Source organism: Numenius arquata, chromosome W (genome assembly GCF_964106895.1).
Source record: "Numenius arquata chromosome W, bNumArq3.hap1.1, whole genome shotgun sequence".
Lineage (NCBI taxonomy): Eukaryota > Metazoa > Chordata > Aves > Charadriiformes > Scolopacidae > Numenius > Numenius arquata.
The window spans coordinates 21,863,581-21,891,486 of record NC_133615.1 but is presented as its reverse complement, the minus strand read 5'-3'; the positions used below and the strand labels follow the sequence as shown (position 1 = coordinate 21,891,486).

At 41.4% G+C, this 27,906-nt stretch overlaps 1 protein-coding gene across 1 annotated transcript in view; it reads left to right on the top strand.

Moving 5' to 3' along the window:
• The first annotated feature begins 6,434 nt into the window (after positions 1 to 6,434).
• Positions 6,435 to 27,906, top strand: part of LOC141476645 (protein Hook homolog 3-like) — a 170,604-nt gene continuing 149,132 nt past the window's right edge. Inside the window, exons 1-2 of the mRNA XM_074165428.1 lie at positions 6,435 to 6,624; positions 17,677 to 17,762. Coding sequence (XP_074021529.1) covers positions 6,568 to 6,624; positions 17,677 to 17,762 — 143 coding nt within the window. The 5' untranslated portion in view covers positions 6,435 to 6,567. The remainder of the gene's footprint in view (positions 6,625 to 17,676; positions 17,763 to 27,906) is intronic.

Genomic DNA, 27,906 nt, shown 5'->3' with positions numbered 1-27,906 from the left:
GGTAAAGTTCCTTCTACACATCATGCCACCGATGCTACCTGGAGTAAGTGGGTTGCCTTAATCACACAGCGAGCTCGAATAGGAAATCCAAATCGTCCAGGAATTGTAGAAGTGATCACAAACTGGCCCGAAGGCGGAGATTTCACAATGCCACCAGAGGAGGTGGTAACACGTGCTGAGGAAGCCCCACCATATAATGAACTCTCAGATAATGAGAAACAGTATGTTTTGTTCACTGATGGATCTTGTCGTATTGTAGGAAAGCATCGAAGATGGAAAGCTGCTGTATGGAGTCCTACACGACGAGTTGCAGAAGCTACTGAAGGCGAAGGTGAATCAAGTCAATTTGCAGAGGTAAAAGCTATCCAGCTGACCCTAGACATTGCTGAACGAGAAAAGTGGCCAATGCTCTATCTCTATACTGACTCTTGGATGGTGGCAAATGCTCTGTGGGGATGGTTAAAGCAATGGAAGCAGAGCAACTGGCAGCGCAAGGGTAAACCCATTTGGGCTGCTGAATTATGGCAAGATATTGCTGACCGGCTAGAGAAACTAGTTGTGAAAGTATGCCATGTAGATGCCCACATACCTATGAGTCGAGCCACTGAGGAACATCGAAACAATCAGCAAGTGGACCAAGCAGCTAAGATTTTTCCAGACAGATTTGGACTGGGAACATAAAGGTGAATTGTCCTTAGCTCGATGGGCCCATGACACTTCAGGTCATCAAGGAAGAGATGCAACGTACAAATGGGCTCGTGACCGAGGGGTGGATTTAACCATGGACGCTATTGCGCAGGTTATCCACGATTGTGAAACATGCGCCGAAATCAAGCAAGCTAAAAGGTTAAAACCTTTGTGGCATGGAGGTCGGTGGTTGAAATGCAAGTATGGGGAGTCTTGGCAAATGGACTATATCACACTCCCTCAAACCCGCCAGGGTAAGCTTTATGTGCTTACAATGGTGGAAGGAAGCACCGGATGGTTGGAAACCTATGCCGTACCCCATGCCACTGCCCGGAATACCATCCTGGGCCTTGAAAAGCAAGTCTTGTGGTGACACGGTACTCCAGAAAGAATTGAGTCTGACAATGGAACTCATTTCAAAAACAATCTTATAAGTAGCTGGGCAAAAGAAGATGGTATTGAGTGGATATATCATATTCCCTAACATGCACCAGCTTCTGGAAAAATTGAACGACACAATGGATTGTTAAAAACTACCCTGAAAGCGATGGGTGGTGGATCCTTTAAAAATTGGGACAAGCATTTAGCGCAAGCTACTTGGTTAGTTAATACCAGGGGATCCATCAATCGAGCTGGTCCTGCTCAATCAGACCTTTTACATATTGTAGAAGGGGATAAAGTCCCTGTGGTGCATGAAAGGAATATGCTAGGGAAAACTGTATGGGTTTTTCCTGCCTCGGGCAAAGGCAAACCCATTCGTGGGACTGTTTTTGCTCAAGGACCTGGATGTACTTGGTGGGTGATGCTGAAGAATGGAGAAGTTCAATGTGTACCTCAAGGGAATTTGACCCTGGGTGAGAATACTTAATTCCGAGTATGATGTTAGTTGTTTATAATACTAACAGTGTTCTATAAGTGTTTTTCAGGATGACACTGCAATGATGAAACCTAAGCCGGATTGATCAAGTGGCGTCTAGTAAAACTTCTCCGAGATGGACATGTTACCCATGGGCACGAACCACAATGAATTTCACACTATCTTTCCTACCCTGAGAACCTGATCTGCTGTTAAATGGACTTAAGCTTTTGTATATACAGATAAATTATAACTGAGTGACTTACATATATCTATCTATATATGTATGTGTGTATAGATTTTATAGATGATAGTAGTTGTAATCTAAGCATGAAGCAAATGGTATGGAATAAGGGGTGGAATGTCCCGGTTTGAAGTAAAACCGAACCAGTTTTCTGTTCTGTAACTTTACATCCTAGCTAGGCCTCCTCTAACTCTCTGAAATTAACAGCATATTGTGGAGAAAACTGCTCATTCCCAGAATGATAAGACCAATGTTTGTGCTCCATGCCAAGGAATGGTATGCAGAGAGGCCCTTGCTTATACTTATTGCTATAACAACCAAGGTCAGCCAATTTCGTTATTTGTCCCCTTAGAGGGTCGGAAATGGAAAAACGTAGAGGGGTCACATCGGTGGGGAGGAGTGGACAGGACAGGTGACCCAAACCCGACCAACTGGGGTATTCCATCCCATCTGCCCCGTGCTCAGTATAAAAGCTGAGGGATCAAAGGGTCAGCTTTCTTCCTGCGATGGCCGACGTCCAGAGAGGACTCTGTTCATCTGCCTTTGATCCCAATCCGTGTGTTCCTGACTCCAGAGCTGGAATCCAGTTCCCATTCATCACTGAGTCCAGTCTGGGACTTCCCCAGTGCCTGCCGGTGACGTGGCTGTCATCCTGGGAGCTTGATACGGTTTTGTATATATGGTATCTATTTCATTATTTTCTTCTTTATTTTTATTTTAATATTAATTCTTCATTAACGTAGTTTAGTTCATTCTAAACTTCTGAATCTCGTTATCTCTTTCTCTTCCTCTCTCCTCTTTTAGGGGGGGGAGAAGGGGGGGGAAGGGCCATCTGTCGGTCTGGTTTTGGTAAATTAGGCCGAAACCACGACAGACGTACTGCCTGATTTACATTTCTTCATAGTCCTAAAAGTTGTAGGTGCTGCACCCTAGGCCAGATTCAGCTTTCAGTCTATGATGGTTTATGTATGAAGTTTTCAGATGAGAAATTCAAACAGTGAGTGCAAAAGGATACAAAAAGAATGAACTTGCTTTTTTAGGACAGGCTACACTCTCAGATAATGTCACATTACATTCTCACAGAAAAACTCAGTTCTCTGAAAACTCAGTGTTGTTTCAGTGTGCACACCATACTGTCAAAATTGTCACTTTTTTTTTTTTTTGACAAAACTGCCAGATTTCTTCATCCAATAGCATTTGCCAAAGACTTTAAGAATGTAACAGAAGAAGATAGCCAAAGATTGTTTGGTTTGTTGGTTTTTTTTCAGTTCCCCAGATTTGGGCTTCAACAGTTAGTGCTACAAGTGTTGCAACCAGCGGGTACTATGATTTGCTATAGGAGAAGACTCAACCTCACAATAATGTCTCAAGCAAAGATAACACACTGCTAATGGTCAGAGAGACACTGCACAGTTAAACAAGCAGATTTTTGCAAACATAACTCCCGCTCTGTGATTGTTATACTTCAAGCTACCGTAGGTCCAATTGATATGTTAGCATTTTTAAAGAGAAAGTTTTTTCTAAGCAAAAATATTCATTTAAATAGAACTTTGTGATTTCATATATGAACACTGGAGAGAAGTGCACAGCAGATAGGCATAGGAGGGTAATTTCAGTCACAGTAATTCCCCAGTTTGTAAAACACCCTGGACTAAAAACCTTACAAAACAGCATCTCTTTTGCTTTCCAGATCTCTTTGCAGGGTAATGGACAGTATTACTCACTACATACAGGAATTCCAAGCTAGAGGGACTGTCATTTTCACAAGGTGCTAGGCAGCAAGTGTCTATTGTAGAGGGACTCCAGAACCCCTCTGTCAGGACATGCTGCAGGCCACAGAACATCCCCCTCTGCAAAAAACTCAAAGCCTATGATAATAAACCAAGATCCATTCAACAGAAGAGAACAAGAAAGATCAGGGACATCACTCACACCACTAGCTCTCCAATAACTGTAAATTGTTGCACTATTGCAAAAAAATTAAAAAAATCCTAGATGGACCAACAAAGCAGACTAGGATCATGCTACCAAAGCAGGAATGAGAAGCTCTCAGTTGTCCCTTCTAGACTGAGTTCTGGTGATGGGTTTAAGCAAAGCAGGAAAGAAGACACCTTTGAAGTGAACACCCCAGCAGCAACGGTGCATGTTCCCACCACTCTGGTTCACCAGTCACCAGTGCTGGAGGAGGCCAAGAAGACATACCCTTCCCAGCACACCAGAGAGCTGAAACATGAGGTAATGACAGTACAAGTATGGTGTAAGCAGAGGAATCCAGTGTCTCTTCAAAAAACTTTTGGATTTAACTTGTTGCACCCAAGGTCTCACAGCACAAACCTCATCCCTTTTCTCCAAGAATTCCTCCCTTCACCTCTTCTGCCCCTAGCATGGGGCCATAAAGCTCTGTCTTAAAACAAGCCCAAGTCCTCCATTTCCCTGACCAAACGAGCGTTTCAGAACTTGCCTCTTCAGATATCCAGAAATAGCCATTTGATCCTGAGCTAATATTATCCTTCAACTCAAAGAACTCTTTCCTCTCCTCAACATTTACCACCGAAGATATTTATTAAGAGATATTACATCCCTTCTAACCTTTGTTCAAACTGGCTAAATGAGCTAAGCTCATCAGAGGAAATGTTATAATTATTTTAAAATACAATTACCAGTTCTACTAACAAGAGAGAATAGAGAGACTACAAGGTCAGGGGGACTTCAGTAGTAACAATTAAAACATAAAGTTACCTGCCTTAGAGGTTTTAGCTGGAGATAATAATTCATTTCCCAAATATACATTACCCCATGTGACACAGTCAGCAAAGAATGTCTCCTACTAAAGATAATGATAATTCACTTTACATTCCACAATACCAAACCCACCCAGCAGTCAGCCAGCCTCCAGCTTAAACACCTCTTTGCACATCTCATCTTTGCCAGTGCGGGTCTCAGGAGGTTGCTTCAGCTTCCCTCCAGCCGCAGCACAGGTTATTAAGCATTGGAACAGGCTGTCCAGGGAAGTGGCTGAGTCACCATCCCTGGAGGTATTTAAAAAATGGGTAGACGTAGTGCTTAGCAATATGGTTTAGTGATGGTTTTTGTCAGTGTTAGGTTGATGGTTAGACTAGATGATCTGAAAGGTCCTTTCCAACCTAGGCAATTCTATGATTCTATGATTAGGCACAGGGCTCACGAGACAAGTGCACTGACCAGCCATGGTTTACATGCAACTGGCCCTTTTATATCCCCTCCTCTCTATTTCCCCCCTTTGTTCCTCCCCTACCCCCTTCCCCTAAAAATTCCTTAATCAATTTTGCATAGTCCCACAGGACCCCCTTAAATATCCCATAAATCAGTGACTGAAGACTTCTTTTGGTCTTTGGCATTGTCTCTGTTATCCCTTGTCTATCAGGTTTGGGTCTCTGTGAGATCTTTATCGCTTCCCCCTTTACTTATTATCTGCTTTTGCATTGAAAAGGTCCTTGTTTGGATAACCTTAATAAAACAGATGCTCTCATGTTCCACATACCCTTACACCCCCCACCTCCCACCCTCATTTTGAAAAGCAAACATGATCTAATGGTGGATAAGCAGGATCTTACTAAGAGAAAGTTAATGTCCTTTTTCAGATGAGGAAAAAAAAATAAATCTCCTTTTAAAGGCTACTCCTTCCACATGTCAAGCTATATTACTTATGAGAAAGTGAATTTTTTTGGGTGCAGTATCCTCATAAACCACATTATTGAAGTTGGAGATTACTGGAAGTTAGATTATAGCACAGATTTCCTCCTAACCCTATGAGCAACCTGTCAGAGACCCACTAAATCAGTTCCTACTTACGCATTCAGACTGTAGGACTACAGCAAAGGAGAGATATAAGGCAAGTGAAGTCAACCCGTGGAGGACTTCTTCAGAGGACTTCTAGCCCTCTTAAGGAACTTACTTTTTAATCAACAAAAATTGCCATTGCAAACTCTGTAAAAGAAAAAGTAACCATAGCATCATCTTTGCTGAGGCATGTGCTCCAATATCATTTAAATGATATCACTAGTGACCTCCTAAGGTCTCTTATGCAGAATATATGCATGCAATAAGTGTCCCAGCTGAAATGCACATACAGACACAATCAGTGCACCTTTCGCACTTGTTAACACAAGGGTGCCCAGGCCATCCTGGCCCAGTGTGGCAAGTAGAGTGCTCTGTGCGATCCACCTTTGGGGGCCTCCCTAAGGAGCCTAGACCCCTTTCATTTCCCCGCAGAGCTAAAGTCCACCAGCGCTCAGAGACTGCCTGGGGACAGGATGTTGGTGCTTCGGGACACCAATCCTAAAAGGGCCCTGCAATGCGAGTGCCCCCACAATAGCAGGGCTTGCCCGGAACGGCAGACAGACCCACTCCAGAAACCGGAAAAAAAAAAGAAACGGCGCATGCCCAAGGAAAGGGTTTCCCAGTAAACGGACAAAAAGACGGGTTCACCCTCCGAATGAACGAGCGGACAATACCACAACCCGAGCCACCAACTCCTCTTTCCCTAAAGTACCAAAAGGAGAGCGATAAGTAGTCCTCTCTCCGTGGAGTACTGCAATAACTGAATTGCTAGTTTTAGCCCCGCCCTCGTTAGCGTGATGTAGTAGCAGTGACGGAGGCGGAACCAGCGGGTAGGTCGTAGTGACGTATCTGCGCTGCAGCCTGGCTTGAGACGGGGTGAAAAGGCGACGAGTACCAATTAGGCTTACTGATCTAGCCAATAGCAGTTACCTTGGTGGCTGCAGGATCATTGTGTTCCACTATGTTCAACGTGGAAAGCCTAGAACGGGCCGAGCTTGGGGAGAGCCTCCTTACATGGGTAAGTGACTGGGCCCTCGCCTGGAGCAAGGTAGTCTGGCTGGAGGCATTCGTTGCGGTGTGCGTCTTTCCGCCCTCTCCGGTTTTCCTCTCCGCGGCTCTACGGGTGGCTCCGGTGTCTCTGTCCGGAGACCTGCATCCCAGGACACACCCTCGCTCTCGGATGGCTTTGAATCCTTCTGGGGTCGGCGGAGCCCCGGTGGACCTGCCCTGCCTGAACAAAGCCCCGGGGGCGATGTGGGGAGTCGTAACCTCCGTACGTAGAGGTCTCCATAGTCTTAACTCTGCTTCTGCCGGGAAAAACAAAGGAACTTACTCCCCGCGCGCGCCTGCACAGGAGTAAGCAGGTTTCAGTATGTCGGTGTGTATTTCCTTCCTGTCGCGTGCCTGGACTTGGTGGGCAAATTGTTATCCATTGCTTTGATTGTGCGTCCCCGGTCTCTCATGTCTTGTTCGTGGCTGCGAAGTTCTTGTGCTGTGTTTCCTAACCGTTGCCTGCGTTCGACCTGGACTGCATGCATCAGTAGCTTCGTGGTGTGCTTTTTACTCACGGAACAGTCAGAACTTACCGGACATTGAACTTGCGTTTGCAGCTACTCTGCATTTTGAGACATGGAACATACCTGTGTAACTGTAACATAATTGTGAAACTGCCATTTCATTAGCAGTTGATTTGCTGTTTTAGCTGTCTAGAATCATTGGCTACCCAAACACACATTAAGAAAATTGCCAAGTAAATATCTACTATATGAAATTGTGGAACGTTTCTGTTTATTCTCAACAAAAGAGAGGGAGCTGGAGTAAACTGTGAAGTTCACGAAAATTATTAGGGGTATGTAAATGATGATTTAGGTTTCTCTGTGAAAATCGAAGTGGATAAGGAAGGGACATCCAATACCTGTTAAAAGGGAGTGGGTAGCTTGACTGATTTTTATGGGAAGAGATGTTTATATTATGCCCTAGCTGCAGCAGGGTCTCTCTTTCCTTTGCATTCCTGCTAATTCTTGTGTCTTAACCAAGGTGGTTGTTTGTTCTCCTTTTTGCTCTCTATGATTTTTTTCCCTCTCCTCCCCCGCAGCTGTTGGAAAAGACATGAGAGTACTGCTGAGCTTCATGAGGAAGCATACTGTGTATGAGCCCTGGGAAAGAAAAGCCAAGTGAGAGGCTTGTTTTAAGACTGGTACAAGGAAGGAAGGTTCACAGGAGGGTGATAGAAAGACCTGTTGCTATGTGTTGCTAGCATTCATGTGGTCCTGCTTTAGCTGGTTTAGTATGCTTCTCGCTCCCACTCCCCCCCAATTGCTTCTTGGCTCTTTAACTTTTCAAATAACCTACAAATTAACTCTTGTTGTGCTTCCCATCATCTGCATGCAACCAATATCCTTGTGAGCTATTGTAATTATTTATTTTTCTCTTATATCATAGTGGTCTGTTAAGAGGGATCTGATCTGTTGATCCTACTTCTTATCCAAATTTAGGTTTGATTAAAATATCTTTGTATCTTTGTATTGTTAGAGCAAAGCTGCTATATGAAAGTCTGTGTCAATAATTCTTGAAGAGATTTTAGGACTAGAAATAGTCTGACAGTTATTTCAAATATGCTGTTCAATTTTGGTTTTAAAATAATTTAAATACATTTCAGAAATGCTAAAAATATTTCATAACATTAAAGTATTTGCTTACTAGCTAGAGGACTAACAAAATGCAGTTAGAGGCAAAGGTTTCTTTGGGGGAGAGGAGGCTTCTCTGTACAGCTAAATATTATATGAAACAATGCTCTATACGTATTCTAAAGGACTGTTTTGCTCATCTCTGTGTGCACTCAGGTTTTGTAGAAGTTGGGATAGTGCTGATAAAAAATGAAGTAAAATAAAAAAATGGTTCTTGTTTGTGGAGGGGATGAGGACCCCTAGATGAAACCTGCTTGTGAACCATTAGGAAACAAAATATATTTTTTTTCCTTGCATGGCATTGAAAAGTATTGGAACCAACTAGTGATTGTCCCTGCCATGTTTCAAATTTGAAGATGAGGCAATCAGTTTGTTCAGTGATAAACTTTATTGTTACTTTTGAACTTTTACATATCTGAACCATGAAAAAAAATCACCTTGGGACAAGGAACATGAAAGAATGGGAAAGTATGATATATTAATTCAGCTTTATGGCATTGTCCATCTGTATGAATTATGTACTTGGACATGTGATCATTCTTAATCAATAGTAAATATTTATACTCCTTGATCAAGAAATTTGTACAGATGGATCCTTGTCTATCTCTGTAGGAGTGGTCCACAGAGATGGACCAAGCAGTATCCCTGAAGTCTAGCATCCCATAGACCATTTATTGAAATATTCCATCTAATCTATGCCCTTTACATTTTTTTTCCAATTCTTTGCATGCTGACCTAGCTTCTGTTTTTGATTAGCAGGAATATTGGTTAATAATTCTTAAATGGCATTAGAATTAGTTAACACAGTTGTGTTTCTTAGGTGAATGTGTGGGGGGGGTTTGCTATTTTAGCCATTTCATTTTTGTGTGAATGTGGCTTTGAAAATGGCTCAGTTCAAATTAAAAAAAAAAAAAAAAGTCTGAGAAAGTGTTCAGCCTAAACTATGTTGCTGGCATTGATGTAGACAACCTGAAATTGCTCCTCTCTGACAGCCTGTGCTTTTGATGGATGAGAATATCCCTCAAGTCTCATATATTGCATGCCTGAGATTACTATATTTGATATTTTTAAACCAGAGCAAGTCACTTTACCTCTAAATGTTTTAGTTTTACTTTTTAATACTCCCCTCACTGTTTTGGGTCATGTTAAAGTTTATTATTTGGGCTCTGTTATAGTCTCAATCATTCCATGATTCTATTAACATCTTCATTAATAATCTGGATGATGGGGCAGTTTGTTGATGACACAAAACTGGGAGGAATGGCTGATATTGTTGTCCCCTAATCGCGGTTTCAGGTTCATGCCCAGTGCGCAGGAGCCAATGAGCACACAGAGTCAAGATCCACCTTCTAACCTTTAATGCAGTTCTGTACAGAAAAGGGTGCCAGGTGATAGTTCACAAAGTTAGCACACCCCTTCAGAGGGGACACAGGTTTTTATACAGTTTACAATGAAGAAAAAGGTACACAATACTTATTCATTGGTCACCTTTTGATTATATAACTAATGCCCTTCTGCACATGCTCCGATTAGTGGCTAGTTCATTATACAAAGGTGGTCTGTCATTAGCATGTAAGATCTCCTCTCAGAGGTGTGATTTTTACCATGCTTATTAGTCTTAGGTTACTTTAGGTTACCTTTGGGTAACCCCCCTTCCTCCTGAACCTATCCCCCTAGGAGGTGATTCATCCTTGTTGGCATTAGCACATTCCTGTGTTATCTTGTTGAGGACCACAATATGCCAGAGAGTCATACTGTCATCTAGAGGAACCTGGACAGACTGGAGAAATGGGCTGACAGGAACCTCATGAAGTTCAACAAGGGGAAGGGCAAAGCCCTGCACCTGAGGAGAAACAACCCCAGGCACCAGTACATACTGGGGGCCACCCAGCTGGAAAGCAGCTTGGCAGAAAGGACCTGGGGGTCCTGGTGGACACCAGATTGAACATGAGCCAGCAACGTGCCCTTGCTGCAAAGAGGGCAAAAGGTATCCTGGGCTGCATTAGGAGCATTGCCAGCAGGTCGAGGGCGATGGTCCTACCCCTCTACTCAGCAATGGTGTGGCCACAGCTGGAGTCCTGTGTCTATTTCTGGGCTCCCCAGTACAAGAGAGACATGGAGCTACTGGATATGATAGTCCAACAAAGGGCCACAAAGATGATTAAGGGACTGGAGCATGTCTCCTATGAGGAAAGACTGAGATTGCTGGGACTGTTTATTCTAGAGACGAGGAGGTTCAGGGGGGATCTTATTGATATATATAAATACCTGAAGGGAGGGTGCAAAAAGGATAGAGCCAGGCACTTTTCAGTGGTGCCCAGTGACAAAACAAGAGGCAGTGGGCACAAATGGAAACACAGGAGGTTCCCTCTGAACATCAGGGAACACTTTTTTACTGTGGGGATGACTGAGCACTGGAAGGGGTTGCCCAGAGAGGCTGTGGAGTCTCCCTCCTTGGAGATATTCAAAAGCCATCTGGACATGGTCCTGGGCAGCCGGCCCTAGGTGGCCCTGCTTGAGCAGGAGAGTTGGACCAGATGACCTCCAGAGGTCCCTTCCAACCTCAACCATTCTATGATTCTATTATGGCATTGCTCAATTTTATTTCTCTCAGATTTAGAGCATTGTTGTATATGTCCCTGAATAAATTTTTTTCAGGGTTTTAAACATCTGAGAGAGCTTTTGTTTCCTGCTTTTTTAGCAGATTGCCATGATGGTTCTTGAGGCAGCCAGGGCAGCAGCAACTGGAGTGAAACTGAGCAAGGGCCTGGAGCCCAACTACTAACATATCAGAATTGATTGTTCTAAGCCTTAGCAGTGTTTGCAGCCCACTGTCATTGCAGAATTAGTATCCTACCAAACAAAATTTCCCAAAAACCTCTTCTGAGACTACTCAGTATAGGTACCCAAACAGCATTGCAACCAAAGCAGTCTAGAACAGTGTGGCTGTTGAGTAAACCTTCTGTGTTTTTAAAATTCTTTCAGCATATCTAATAGAGGTACACGGCATCTTTTCTGTTTCTGTTTAAAATTTATGACTGATCAAGGTACAGATGCTGAGGTTCTTTACTGTGGGTGTTGCATCAGGAGCATTTTGAACTCATATCTTCTGGCCATGTCTGAAGACTTTGGAGAGTTTTCATATGTGCATGTGGCAATTGTACTGTAATATGCCCGTATCTGCAATAAGGATGACTGCAGGCTTCTCAGTGTGTTGTTTTTAGCGTGTGTTGTTTTTTAGTATTTTTATCAAACAGAGATAAGGCCTAATACTGGGAAAGGTCGCTCAGTGGTTGCTATTTAACCAGCAGGATTCCTCAAAGAGGTCAATGCTGGCAGGTCTTCTGTAGCACATTGCAATGGAGATGTCAGCAACTGTCCCTCCGCTGTCATGGTAACTGTTATATGTTAATCTGTTGTATGTTGCCTCCACTGAGTTGTACCTTACCTACTTTCCTTTTCTTCTTGTCTTGAAGCCCAAATAAAAAGAGGAATTTAGATGCTTATTTCCTTGGCAGAGGTGTAGACCAAAGTGGGGAGACGCCAATGTACACACAGAGCAGAGGTATTTATTTAAATAATTTCTGTGCAGAGATGAGTGCTAGGTGGTAATCCACAAAGCTAGCACACGGGTCTACAAAGTCTTTGGAATATTTATACAATTCAAAACACAGAAATACACACCTTTAATTATAATTATTGGTTAGTACCTTATCTTAACAATTTCTATTGGTTAGTATTGTCTCTCGCTTTCATTTAAAGTTACGATGTCCTTTAATTGATGTGCGCATGCTCAGTCCAGTGGTGGTGGGGGTAGGTCTGCCCAGTCTCTAATTGAGTCGGTGGTCGAGATCCACACACACACACACACACACACACCCCCCCCCCCCGCCTTTACCTTTCCCCCATTTACCACAGATCTTTGTTGACTTCATGCTTTTAGCAGTTATCCAGCTCCTGATGTACCTCTTCAAGGGTATTGTCATTAACAAGGCATGCATTGTTTATACAGTGTCCTGTTTCACAAGACCTTTTAAACCTTTTTATAGCTCTTTGTTCTTGCTCAGTGAAAGATTCCAACTTCTAAAGTACATCAGAGGTGTTAAAACTCTCCATGAAGTGGGTATTTTGTAAATACTGTTCAAGGCCTCTCTTTTTGCTACTTCCATTTTGAAAGTATTTCTAGCTCTGTACATTCTATTTGACTTTGTCCCTTTGGGCTGAAAAACTTCCTCAGTGTAGTATTTGTGTCTTCTATGTAATACCCATTCCAAACTGGAAGGATCTGCCTGCATTCATAGGAGATCTAAAGGCCATCTGAACAACTCCTGACAGGGACTTTGATCCTTCAAGAAGGGTACTAGTGAATTTTTTTTGTAAGGTCCATTTGTGAAGTAAGTCAAAGTTGCTGGAATTCACTAGTTAGGCTATGTTTTTTCCTTTCCTCTTAGTTACTTCCTTACTTTTTATGCTATAGTACTTTTGGTCTTTGTGTGTCTCCAGTGTAGCCTATACTTTAAGCGCCTGTTTTGGTTTCTTGTGAATGACAGGATTGCAGACTAGATAAGCCTTTTTATTCTAGTCATTGTGTTGTTCCGAATCTGGGTTCTTTACCTGGTGTGCAAGCCAATAGCACACAGAGCAGAGGTATTTCAAAGTTTATTCCATTAATGCACAGAAATAGGGTGCTCATCCCAAGGGAGAGCACCTTATTTTAAAAAATTTCCCTTTTTATACACTAATTATTACATATTCTAACAATTAATACATTTTCATTGATAGTCTCTTTAATGATTGATCAATATTCCTTTGCTTCCTATGTAAATTAGCACACAGACTCTGTCTTCTTCTTCCATTGTTCTCTTTTGAGTAGGTGGTATCATTTGGGTAGGTGGTCAACGAGTCAGTGGTCGTGATCTCCCCCTGCCAAAATTACCTTTTACCTACTTCTCCTCTAATCTTGGCAGTTCCAGGTGGTTTTCTCGGTTTGCTGACCAGGCCTACAGTTCATCATTCTCTTGACAGTGAATTAAGGAATAGGGCTGAGTATGGCTTGAAGGTTTGCTTGACACAACTAAGCCATTCTTAGCATAAACAATGAGTTAGCAAATACTGTGAGTCTTTGTTTTTCTACCTTGGCTAAATGCAAACAGGGGCCTAAGCACGTTTACAACTAGCCATTGTATAGGTCAGCACGTCGTTATCTTTCAAGAGGAACTTATCTCTGAGTACAGGATGTGTCAAGACCACCAAAGCCTGACCAGCCTAAACCAGCCTTGCAGCTTTGTCAGCAAGAATAGAGAAGTAGATGACTGCAGTTCACCAAAAGGACACAGTGATGAAGAGGAATGGATGAAGTAAACGACCACCAGAGGTCTTTGAAGACCACCAAGAGACTGAAATACGCATGTGGGAGTGGGTGGCAACGTATGATAATGAGTTCTCGAAAGAATATTGAATATGTATGTTTAACTTGTATATAAGCTGTGTAACTAATAGCTTTCGGAGTGCACATTTGGAGGAGCGATCCCCTGTGCGTCCAGCGCTGCAATAAAGAATACCTGCTTAATAGTCATCCCGACTATTGAGTCCTGATTTCGGCTTTCACAGCATCAACAGAAATATCCTTCTTATTAACAAAGCTACATTGTCTAATAGTTAGTTCCTTAATTCAGTCTTAAATTAATCATGTCTAGTTACCATTTCTCTATAATTAATGTTGGGGCTGTATAGAGGACTTTTAGCAGCAACGGCAGGTTCCTTTGGTTGCTTCGATTACATTTTACATTTCATTTTTCTAGTTAATATCAATTTTACTACAACAATTTATCACCAATCACAAAGTTGTAGGATTTAATTTTTTCTTTTGAGAGTGATATCATATCTGCATCAAGGAGCTCATGGGTATTATTTGTGCCATCTAACTAAGCTTCTGACTAGTACTGTACATTCTTTGTGAAGGTCTCATTGACTGTTGGGAGCTAAGACTGACTGGGAACTGAATTTAGATATCTGAGTTGGACAGCAAGTGTGTATTCACGCTGTTTATGTTTCTGGTGTATAAGAAGATTTGGGAAATTAAAGTCTGTATTTTGCATATTTCAGCATTGCAGATCATTTAATGGGGCATAGTCCTTCTTCTGTTCTAGGGTTACATAAGATAAAGCTTTGAGGGACGTTGTTTGACACGGGCAAAAAGGTATTCTTAGCTTTATTATGGGAAAAAGCGTGAGAGGGAAGGAGCGGCAGAGAGAAACTGTTATGTACTGTGCTGCTTGGGGAGGAGGAGGAGTCTGGAATGAAGAAGTAAAGCTGGGCATGAGAAAGGGGGGAGGAAAGGTGGTGTTTTAATGTTTTTCTTTGTTTCTCACAACCTGAATCTATTTTAATTGGCAATAAATTACATTAATTTTCCCCAATTTGAGTCTGTTTTGCCTATGATCGTAATCGGTAAGCAATTTCCTTGTCTCTATCTCAACCCATGAGCTTTCTCATCCTAGTTTCTCCCTGTGTCCTGCTGAGGAGGGGGAGTGAGTGGCTGGGTGAGCATTTGGCCCTTAGCCAAGGTTAACCCACCACAATACCTTTGGGGGAAGAGTTCTTTATTCCATCTGTCAATAAAGATGGTGCTTTTCATCTAAGCTATACCTGCAAGAAGGTGGAGTTCTGGGCTTCAAATGACTTCTTTATTCTGCAGGGGCACAACTGTTATCTGTGTTCATCTATGCTTTTAAACATAATGTTTGAAATGTGTTTAAATCTGAACTACTAGTTTTCTAAGCTTTCTTCTCCAAACCCTATCCAAGAAGTTAAAGGACTTTGTTTTGCCTTATGCTGTCAAATAAAAAACTATACACCTTTGCATGTCAAGCATTGTTTAAATAGGGGTTAAATGGGGTATACTTTTCTGGTGCTGTTCAGTTTTCCAGTAATCTGACAGTCTTCATCTGTGATAACAATGGTTTTCCTCATGGGTTTGAATGCTATTCTGCCACATAAACCAATGTCTGCTTTTAGAGAATAGTTGCATTATTTTTGTCCGATTAAACTTTGTGGATTGTTGCAGGGAAAAACTTTTCAACTCACAAATTAAATCAAATTAGGATCAAAGTTTTTTATTGATTTATTAACAATACCTGATCAAACAGCAATGATTGAACTATACATTCAGAAACCATATCAATAATACAACAGATAAACCACAATATTAAACATCTACAAAATGTTAATAAACACCTACATATTTCTAAATATGCTTCTGTTGCTACTCCTAAACAATCACATGCACACACACCCCTCCCCTCCAAGACAGTGTAGGGTAACAAGCACACCTCCCCTTATGGTAGTGTGGGTTACCCTACTTGCACAGCCTTCATGTGGAACATGCGGGTTCTGCAGCTTTAGGTGTGCCCATGCTGCTCCCTACAATCTACTAATGCACATGCCCCCCCAAGAGGTCACCTTTGCACCCCTGAGGGGTGGACCCCTACTTGGTGCACCCTGTACTGCTGGCCCAGTAGCTGGATGCAGGCTACTCGTGAGGGAGGAGGCTGCTTTGCTAGGCCTAGGTAGAGATTGCGATGCCAGCAGGGCCACTTTTTGGCAGCATCAAACCCAGTTTCACTGTTTCTCTGTTGCCATTTCTTTTTCCACATTTGTAAAATTTTACTGCTTCTTTTCTACTTCATTTTTAAGATGACATCATGCCCCACCCCCTGCTTCCTGCCAAGTCTCTTTTGTAATTCCCTGGTTACTGTTTAATTCATCTGATGGTCATCATCCTCTTCATTGTTATCAGTTTGGAGCAAATGCCCTCTCAGACAGTTGTGGGTGTCCTATTCACACCCACTGTTACACTCACATCCCTATCTTATCAGTGGTTGTTATCCAGGCCTTGTTGCCAGGAAGAAGCCTCACAGACTGCCCCACAGTGGTATTATTCTTTGGGTTATGTTGTTATCTACATTTCCTCAAGAGCCTTGTAGAAGACCAACACTGGTTCTGGGGTTTTTTTTGAGAATGCATTTATACAATTATATTATTTGACATAGATATTATATTATTTTGACACTGGGCAAGTAGAGATATAGGTTTTTAGAATTTGATGCTCCGAAGGGTAAACTAGTGGTTCACCTCTTGTAAACTCTGTTCTCAATATTTTGTTCTATGACATGTTTTTGGTTTTAAAAGGCAGTTTTTTTCTGTGATGTTTCTGAAATTCATCACTGCTTGGTGAGGTATGTATGTATGTGTCCTAAAAAAGGTGAATGTGCATAAACAAAGTCATATATTTGCAATTAACCAATTGCAATTGCCAATAATCTTTTTTTTAAAGAGAATAAGAAAAGGAATTTAGACAAATTATTTCAAAGTATGATTACATAGATGAAAGGTCAGAAAGAAGTGTTGATTGAGGCTCAGGCTATTCAAAAATTACCTACTGTATACTGTATTTTCATTTTATCATTACAATTGCTCTATTGTTTTTTTGTTATATAAATTCCCTGAAGTCATGCTGACTACTCTTGATGATTTTTATGTCTTTAATGTGCCTGGAAATGGTTTCCAGGATTAGCTGCTCCATCACCTTCCCAGGGATGGAGGCACAGCTGACCAGCCTGTAGTTTCCTAGGTCTTCCTTCCTGCCCTTCTTGAACATAGGAGTGACATTTGCTTTCCTCCAGTCCTCAGGCACCTCTCCCGGTCACCATGATGGATCAAAGATTTTTGAGAGTGGCCTTGCAGTGATATCTGCCAGCTCCCTCAGCACTCGTGGGTGCATCCCATCAGGCCCCAGGTCATCATCTATATACAAGATCCTTGAAATTCCCTTTCCATGCTTCTGAATTAGCAGTGCTTGCATCTTGTACCTTAACCTTCATTTACAGACCAGAAACTATTCTGTATACAGCCCTTAATGTCTGTTATTGAACATGTAGGAACTTTGAGTCATCAGTGTAGTATTGTTTTCTTTTGGTTTTTATTTTTGTTTGTTTGGGTTTGTTTTGTTTTTAACCAGTTCTCTTATGTACATTACATTGAGAAAGTGGGTTTTTCAGAATGCTTAAATGGGAGAACACGTCTCATTGATTTCTAACTTTTTTCAGTGTGTTAAAAATGCTTTCAGAAACCCCTTTGTTAGAAATATGCTATAGTTGAGTGTAGTTGAGTTTGCAATGTTTTTGGTTGCAAAAATAAAGTTATTAAGCAATGTCTCCAGTTTTTTACTGATTGCCATTCAATCTAAAACTTTCTACCTCTCTACCCATACAATAAATGTGTACTTTTTTAATTCTAAGTAACAATAGCAAATAAAATAAGCACCAAAAGGTTTTCAAAAGTAAAAGAAGAAAATAACTTCTTTTTTTCCCCTTCCTCTTCAGATCCAGACATTTAACATTGAAACACCATGCCAGACTGTGGAAGACTTAACGAATGGGGTTGTGATGGCTCAGGTGCTCCAAAAGATGTAAGAACAAATTTGTTTCGTGATTTTTGGTGCACAAGTTTATCACTTGTACATTTGTCTGAATTTGAGTATATTTTCTTATTTCAAATTTGACCAGTATTCAGTAAGTACTCAACTAAACTATGTTTAGCCAGTGCTTTTAATCTGGAATATGGGTACTACTTTTTTCTCCAACTTTCAGATAGTTATTTTAACAGCAGTTAATATAAGCCTAAAAAAAATAGTATTTGGACAAGATGTTTATCTAGTGCTAATTTTATTGAAAAGTAAATTGGGTTAAAACTGAGTTTATATGTTCACAAAACTTAAATTTAATCTTAAACATTTGAAGACAGTGCAAGGTAAGTTATTAGCTTGGGGCAGTGTTTGAAGTTATAGTACACTATCACATGTTAGAATTGCAGTAGATAGAAAAGATGAAGCTGCTAAAATTGTCAGTGTTACTGCTCGCACTTTTGCTATTATTTTTATGAGTGTTAGAGGGGAGTGCAAATACCAAACAGGCATCAAAAATAACTCTGAAACTGGAATTAGTCTTTCCAGGTCATGTCTTAGTTGTATTAGCAGGGCAGCATGGGGAATCTGGATCAAACAATAAAACTTCTGTGAGAAGGGAGCAAGACAAAAAGCAGCATCACAGTCCTGGACTTCGGGAGAGCAGATTTTGACCTCTTCAGGGATCTGCTTGGAAGAATTCCATGGAATAAGACCCTGGAGAGAAGAGGGGTCTAGGAGAGCTCATTGATTTTTTTTTTTTTCAAGAATCACCTCCTCCAAGCTAAAGAATTGTCCATCCCAACAAGGAGGAAATCAAGGAAAGGTGGCAGGAGGCCTGCATGGATGAACAAGGAGCTCCTGACTAAACTCAAGCATAAGAAGTGGTAGCAGGGAAAGGAGACCCAGGAGGAATACAGAGTCACTGAGTGTTCAGGGATGGGGTTAGGAAAGCCAAAGCCCATCTGGAGTTGAATCTGGCAAGGCACGTGAAGGGTAACAAGAAAGGATTCTACAAGTACATGAACACTAAAAGGGAGTCTAGGAAAAACATGGGGCCACTGCTGAATGGGGCAGGGGACTTGATGCTAAATGGCATAGAAAAGGCTGAGGTACTCAATGCCACCTTCACCTCAGTCTTTCCTGGCAAGACCAGCCTTCAGGAATCACGGCTATTGAAACCAGAGGGAAAATCTGGAGCAAAGACGACTTGTCCTTGGTGGAGGAGGATTAGGTTAGAGAACATTTAAACAAGTTGAACGCACACAAGTCCATGGGACCTGATGGGATGCACCCATGAGTGCTAATGGAGCTGGTCAATATCATTGCAAGGCCACTCTCTATTGGTCTTTGAAAGGTTGTGGTGATTGGGAGAAGTTCCTGAGGACTGGAGGAAAGCAAATGTCACCCCTGCTTTCAAGAAGGGAGACCCAGGGAACAACAGGCCAATCAGCCTCACCTCGATCCCTGGGAAGGTGCTGGAGCAGCTAGTCCTGGAAACCATTTCCAGACACAGACAAGAAACAGTGAAGATGAGGTATCCAGACTCTTCTCGGTGATACCCACTGACAGGAGAGGAGGCAATGGGCACAAACTGAAATACAAAAATTGGAATACAAGGAAATTCCATTTAAAGATTAGAAAATAACTTTTTACTGTGAGGGTGATTTAAACATTGGAACTGGTTGCCTAGCGAGCTTCCCTTGCTGTAGCTGCCCCTGTTCTGAGCATGATTTTGAGGGGCCTCTTCCAATCTTAACTATTCTATGATTCTATAAGCTGAATGGCTTTGTTTTGATAATGTAATTTTAGTGGTATGCAAGGACATTACATTCTTCAATTAAAGGAAAGGGAAAATCACTATTATGCTGGATAATAATAAATTTTGATTAAAACCAGCATGCCAGTATATAGTCTAGGATATTTCTGTATACTATCTGAATTTGAGAATAGAATCATAGAATTGTCTAGGTTGGAAGGGACCTTTAAGATCATCTAGTCCAACCATCAACCTAACTCTGATAAAAAAAAACCAAACCAAAACAAAAAAAACAACAACAAAAACCCCCCCACATTACTAAACCATATCTCTAAGCACTATATCAACCCGTCTTTTGAATACCTCCAGGGATGGTGACTCAACCGCTTCCCTGGGCAGCCCATTCCAGTGCATAATAACCCTTTCAGTGTAAAAATTTTTCCTAATATCCAGTATGAACCTTCCCTGGCGCAGCTTGAGGCCATTTCCTCTTGTCCTATCGCCTGTGACTTGGGAGAAGAGACTGACCCCCGCCTCTCTACACCCTCCTTTCAGGTAGTTGTAGAGAGCGATAAGGTCCCCCCTCAGCCTCCTTTTCTCCAGACTAAACAACCCCAGCTCCCTCAGCCTTTCCTCATAAGACTTACTCTCCAGACCCCTCACCAGCTTTGTTGCCCTTCTCTGGACCCACTCCAGCACCTCAATGTCTTTTTTGTGGTAAGGGGCCCAAAACTGGACACAGTACTCGAGGTGGGGCCTCACCAGTGCCGAGTACAGGGGGACGATCACTTCCCGAGTCCTACTCACCACATTGTTCCTGATACAGGCCAAGATGCTGTTGGCCTTCTTGGCTACCTGGGCACACTGCTGGCTCATGTTCAGCCGACAGTCGACCAACACCCCTAGGTCCTTTTCTGACAGGCAGCTCTTTAGCCACTCTTCCCCAAGCCTGTAGTGCTGCATGGGATTGTTGTGACCCAAGTGCAGGACCCAGCACTTGGCCTTGTTGAACCTCATCCCATTGGCCTCAGCCCATCGATCCAGCCTGTCCAGATCCCTCTGCAAAGCCTTCCTACCCTCAAGCAGATCAACACTCCCACCTAACTTGGTGTCATCTGCAAACTTACTGGAGGTGCACTCAATCCCCTCGTCCAGATCATTGATAAAGATGTTAAAGAGAACTGGCCCCAATACCGAGCCCTGGGGGACACCACTCATGACTGGCCGCCAACTGGATTTAACTCCATTCACCACCACTCTCTGGGCCCGGTCCTCCAGCCGGTTTTTAACCCAGTGGAGAGTACTCCCATCCAAGCCGTGGGCAGCCAGTTTCTCCAGGAGAATGCTGTGGGTAACCATATCAAAGGCCTTACTGAAGTCCAGGTAAACAACATCCACAGCCTTTCCCTTATCCACCAAGCAGGTCACTGTCATAGAAGGAGATCAGGTTTGTCAAGCAGGACCTGCCTCTCATGAACCCATGCTGACTGGGCCTGATCACCTGGTTGTCCTTCATGTGCTGCATTATGGCACTCAGGATGATCTGTTCCATGACTTTCCCAGGTACTGAGGTCAGACTGACAGGCCTGTAGTTCCCTGGATCATCCTGAAATGCTTATGTTCAAGTGTATTAGCTGTCTAAACTTGACACTGTGCAGTGTTTTGACTCCTGAGGGACTATAGATAAGCATAGTAGTTAATATATTGTAGTTAATATAGTAGTTAATAAGTAGTTAATATAGAATTACCTGTTTTCAGAAAGAGTTTTTTTTAACCTTTCATTAGAAGAAGTTTCAGGTAAGAGAGAAACATATCTGTTGTGGGAAGCCCAAATGAGTCCAATAGCTTAGTAGTGGAAAAAAGATGGATTTTTTAATAGAAGTTCTGAAGAAACAGTTATTTTGCTGAAAGAACAAATACGGTCATCTGGAGATTTCTCACATAACTTCTCCTGTAAAGAAAATGAGGCATCAATTATTTATAAAAATAATAAATGCTGTCCTCTTTATAGAGGGAATAGAGCTTTATAGAGCTTTAAGGGAATCTTTGCAATTGCAAATAACGTCAGCAGTACTGGCTGCTTTAGAATAAATGAAAATATTTAAGTATTTTGTGTTGACATAAAAGAAGACAAAAGATAGAATTGGTAGTTATAATTGAACATTTAAAATAGTCACATTTCAGAAAACTTAAGAATATGCTATCAGTGTTACAAATCTAATAAGAAATTGGATGCTGTTTCTTTCTTCAAGATTGTAAAATTCTTCCTCTCTTACCTGCTAAAGTAGAAGAGAAGTTTATCACATAGATGGCAAGTAAGCTTAGTAAATTCTGTAAAAAGTCAAGATTTTTATGAAAATTGTCTGTAAATTCTTTGTTGAAGAAAGAATAGAGAAAAACATGATTGTGGCATACTGAGTTTGGATGTTTATCAGTCATCAACTTGTGCAGTTTTCCTCATAGAGTGCAATTCCCATTTACTTCATGACATGTCAGCAGTTGATAAGTGTCATTGATCTTTTGTTAGCTTTTTAAAACTGTCTAGTTCAAGGACTGGTCAGAATTGGGATCTAAAAAAAACAACTGTGCCTTGATTGTATAGCAAAATAAAGCTTGAATAACAGACCTCAATAATCTTACTGATAGTATTTTTAACTTTTAATCTGTTACTGGTGATTTGGGATGCTGTGCTCCCCCTCCCCCAAGTAAGCAAGGAAATCTACTCTGAGGTACTGTTTTCAACTGTGATTTCAAGTGATTTCTTAAAAAGAAAAGTATGTATCATGTGAATATTGTGTTTCTGTAGCAGCACTTGAATTTTATTTTTCCCTTAGCAGTTGTCACATTGATACTGAATGTTAGCTTGACTTTGTCAGTGTGTCCAGAGAAGTTTAAGTAAAGATCAGCTAAGCAATTGCAAGTCTTGTGCTGTCTCATGCAATAATTTGAGCCTAACAAAATTACTCTTTGGCAATCTTAACTCATGTCAACTCTAATTCAGATTTACCACTTTGCGTGCTTATGTAATGAAGATATTGATTCTCATATAGGGATTTAACAATAACCTGGACTGTATTTCTATTGAGAAAAGCTTTGGAGCAAAGGAATTGAAGCAACAAGTTAATCTTAGAATCCTAAACCAATGATAAGGTATGCATGATTTCGAAGGAAAAATGTGATTGGTTCTCTTTTTGTAGTAGTAGTGGATACCTCCAGTGGATCCTTGATGTAGCTGTCAAGGGTAGCAAACACAATAGACAGCTGTGTCTCTGAATGTGGAAGGTGGGCACATAGATGTGGTCACTATGTTTGGTCCAAATAGTTGGTTTAAAAAACTGATAGAGAGCTAATACACAAAGCCATTCTAGAGAATACAAAGAGAAAGCATTCATTGCTGTTAACAGTTTGAAAAACAAAATTGAAACTAGTCAAGTTCTCCATTTTCCTACTTCAATTCAAACAGGTACTACAGAAAGGATCCTACTTCTGTAAATGATGTTTCCTGAAATTTTTTTTGGGGGGAGGGGGTTAGAGGGGGTGTCACTCAGTACAGCTGCCTCTTATTTAAGGTCCTCCACCAATATGTGTTCCTTGAGGCTGATAACATTAATTGCATTGGGGAAAGGAAACAAAAGACGGACAAAAAATTTACTTAATGTGGTCTGAACAGTAATGGAGTCTGACAACGTGTTATAAAACAAAGTTTTATTGAGACAGTAAGAAAGAGGAGAAATGACGCACCCATATGGTGACTCACCCAATCACTGATAGCAAACACAGGATCATAAGCGATGCCATGGCTCCAGTGGACTGCCAGGGATACTTGCTGTCTGGGTCATCTGGCAGCAACAGCCAATCATGCAAATGCCTTTTGGATGCAAGTAAAACTCACACAGCCCCTTGGCTCCACCAATGGCAGTGTGATTTCAGAGAATCATACCTTACATGGAATATGGGCAGCATCCTGCCTACACTGCTGATGTTGGTCACAGGCAGGGTGTCAGGAGGTAGCAGGAGACTCCTTTTGCATTGTTATTTTTTTTTTCTTATCCCCTCTTTCCTTCTCTTATTATATTGTCATTATCCTGACTCACGAGTTTTCTCATTTTTGTTCTTCCTTTACTCTCCCCTGTCCTGCTGGGAGAGGGGAGAGTAAACAAGTGGCTGTGTGGGTGCTTGGCTGGTTGGGGTCAGCCTACTACGATAATAAATCCATTTTTATAAAAGTCAGAAAAGCAGATTAATCTCTTCAGTGAGAATTCCAAAAAAGGGATGAGTTTAGTTATTAATGAACATGAATCAGGCATAGCATTGGATAGAAGTCTGAGGATGTTGGGCTTGTTAATTTCCTGCACTGATCCAGTGATCTAGGCATATTTCTGTAGAACACGGCTAATATTACAACTCAGTTGAGAAGTCTAAACTTCCTATTCTTTCCTTTTCTTTACTTCCATCATCATGGAAATGGTCTACTAGGTGCTTATCAAGGCAGGTTATTGTAGAAACAAAAACAAGACTAGGACAGTAGTTTATGGTGAGGGGCAGTTTCAGAAGGATTCTTAGTTGAGAGAAAGAACCATAAAATTTGTTGGCAATGAAAGAAGTAGTGGAAGAAAATCACTTGCTCATCAGATGATAGAACAGCCATCCATTGTGTTAACTGGCTAGGAAGGATCAGGAGCTCCTTTGATCTTGAAAGTATGTTGGTTTCGATATTTATTTTTTTTTAGGATAAGATGTTATCCCAACTGTATGAGGACCATCTGCATGAAACCATGTAGCAGAACTTCTCTGTAATAAAGCTACTGAAAGAGACTGTGGAAAAGGGTACTTAGAGGGAGTTACTGACACCTTCAGAAGAACATGATAAAATATAGTATAAACATGATGCAAGCAAGCAAAAGCATTTTTACCTACAGATACAGGTGTCACTAAATAAAAATCCTGAAGGACACTTATTTTTATCTTAAAAGCATCATCTTTGAAATTCAGGTTAAAGTACTAATGAATTGGATTCTCCAGGGCTAAGTTTATTTTATCTGAAAATATCAGCCTTCATTTTGGAGCTGAAATACTTTTTTATTCCTAATGATGTAGACTTCACTTGAACCTTCAAATGTGAAGGCTACCATTCCCTCTGATTAAAACAGGGAAGAAATGCAGTAAAATTAATATGCCTGTATACCATCAAAACTGTTGATTCTTCTAGGGAATGTAATACTTTAAAAGTGAAGAGTAAAGGTTTGAGACAAAGCAAAATGATTATGGACTGGATACGAGTGGGCTGTCTGACTAAAAATGTGTAGCTTGTGATGTTTCTAGCAGATAGAAGTGCCATAGATTATTACTTACATAAGTTATCTTTTTCTTCATGGTGTGGTGTTTTTTTTTCTTTACTGTAATGTTATTCATCAGTGTCAGTATTTCTTACCCATCTATTGGTATCAGTGGAAAAGAATAATTCTCTGTTATACGGTAGAGTACTAAGTTTTCTCCTTTCTTTCATCTCTGGAGACTCTTTAGTATCTAGATATCTTTGGGTACTTTCTTTATCAACTTCACTGGACTTGGTAGATATACAAGATGGCATATATTTTCATTTGTGTCATCTACTTATCTTGCCCCACTCAATTAATAACTTATACAGTGTAGCATAGCTTGTGTGTGTTAATATGTGCAGAATATAAAAGCAGGACTCTCATATCCCCAGTGGAGGGATATATTTTGGGGAGTTGGGGATATTGGTTCGGTAACTTCCCTTTTTTTTGGCCATGCATTACACTCAGTCCCTCCCAATCCCTTCGGCAAGGCAACAGGCAGCACAGGAAGTTGGGGTCAGTGCATACTGGTTTGTTTTTGCTGCTTATTTCTTACTCATTTTCTTTGCTCCAGAGTGAGTATTCTACAGGCCACAGTCCCTTTTGGGGTGTCCCTGCTCCAGTGTGACTTATCCATGGGCTGCAGTCCTCTCAGAGGAACCTCCTTCGGCATGGAGCACCTCCTTCCAAGAGTGCATCTCCAGCCATATCCTCAACAATGTCCCCTTCCATGTGTCCCTGTTTCATTTCTCCAAATATGTCTCTTCACGTTTTTTCTCATGTGTGTCCTCCTGTGTCTCCTCTCACCTCTCCTTTTTGTGCCTCCTCACATCTTTCCTTTTGTGTCTCCTTTAGTGCATCCTCACATGCCATCTCCTGCCTCTAGTAGCTGCTGCTCTTTCTTAAATATGTTTGAGCAGAGGTGCTATGTGCTCCTCTGACTGGTTGAAGTTTTGACACAAGGTGGATTGTTCATATCCGTTGCAGAGCTGGCTGGAACTAGCTGTGATTAGGACAGGGCAGTTCATGGCTTCTTCCCACACAGAGCACCCCTGCAGCCCCCTGCTACCAGTTATGCCCAATACACCATTTTTAATGCTTCTGTGCTAAGTTTTTTATTGTTGATTCAGTTCTTTGGTTTGATTATAAGAAAAAGCATTGTTGTTGATGTTAATTCTCATGATCTGAACTTCTGAGAACAGAAATTTAGACAGTTGCATTAGGAACGACACTGAAGTGACTTCCCAACAGTGGAAGAAAGTATGATTGTTTTAGACTTGCTTGGTGATTACCCTCTCACAGCAATCTTTCAGAGGTTTGCTGGCATCATACTTTCTCTAGATGTTTCTAGTTATTATTTCATCTGGCACTGAGGTGCTGTAAAGAAAACTGTTGTTGGCAATTTTCTGACTATTGTTATGTGTGAATTACTTTGAATTCATATTGTTATGTGTGAATTACTTTGAATGGATTATTTATTAGGGGGAAAAGACTGGGGAAAAGACCGGCCTGGCTGAACAAAGAGATATGGTCACAACTCAGGGAAAAAAGGAGAGTTTATGGCCTTTGGAAAACGGGGCAGGCCACTCAGGAACACTACAAAGTTGTTGTAAGGCTATGCAGGGAAAAGATTAGAAAGACCAAAGCCCAACTAGAACTTAATCTGGCCTTGGATGTTAAGAACAATAAAAAGAATTTCCATAAATATATTAGTAACAAGATGTGCAGAAAATCCCGTGGCCAGAGGTCGATGTTCACAAAGGAGACAGAGGAGTCCCGTGTCCTGGTTTGAGGTAAAACAGAACTAATTTTCTGTTCAGTAATTTTACCTTTTTAGCTGGGCCTCAAACCAGGACATCCTGCAAAGATTTTATTCGAATAAAGGGAGAGTCCACTGGGGCATTGTCGCTGTTGAGACGGACAAACGACACGGACAACACTCTTCTGAAGTTCAAGCAGTAACTGTAACAGTCACCTTTATTGCCACACGTACTTTCTTATATACTCTTTCTTAACACGTGTTCTTTTACTATTGGTTACATATTGTCATAACAATATATCATTGGTTAACTTTTGCAAACATCAAAGCTACTCCTTATCTTGTCAGTCTCCAGCTGGGTCCTTAAAGTTGTTTACTTCTCAGGATGTTTTCTACTCCCTTCTTTCTCAAGGATATACTTCAATATCTGCAAGGTCAATTCCTGACTCCATACCCTCATGTCGGAGTGGGAGACGGACCCGGAGTAACGATGAGTCTCAATATGAGTATGGTCGTTCTCACTTTATTCAAGTTCACACAGAGTATATAAAGACAGACAAGCAGAGCACGCGCTAGCAACAATTATACGATTGGCTTACAGTCTCTGTTCACGCGCCTAGAGCGCTCACACAATTAGTGCGGACCTCTTGTCCACGCGCAGCAGATGTTTCTCTATCTCCCGGAGGCAGTACCGCTTATCACTTACTTATCATGTAGCTACTTCTTCATACTTCTGTTTCTCAAGGACAGTTCACAGCCTCCTCCGGGCTCTCATCCCTATCAAAGACTGGGTTGCTCATTGTAATCAAGTCATGCCCTTTTTCACTCAGCCATTCCTCCACAATTCCCCCTTTTTGTTTTTGAGCAATCCAGGCTTGGTTTACTACTTTTAACATAGCTCTCTTAATACAACTAAGCACTAAACATAAGCATAGACCTATAATCACAAGAGTTATTATAATGCGCAAGCCTTCAACAAGCAAGCCTACTAACCATTGTGGCATATTCCCAAACAAGTTAGTCAGCCACCCATCTAAAAACCCATGGTTTTGATGAATTTTGTTTGCATGCTCTTTTAACCACTGCAACTGTTTATGAATTGATTCGCTGTGATCGGACAAATTCATATAGCACATGCCTTCAAAATCCTCGCAACCATGACCTTGAGCTAATAGCAAAAAGTCAATTGCGGCTCTATTCTGCAAAATTGCGTGGCGTAAGCTATTTTGATCTCCTAACAGAGTTTCTATTACCTCAGTGGTGACTTTAGCTTGTTTTTCAGCCCAACAAGCTAACCGTCCTATCTCCTTCAAA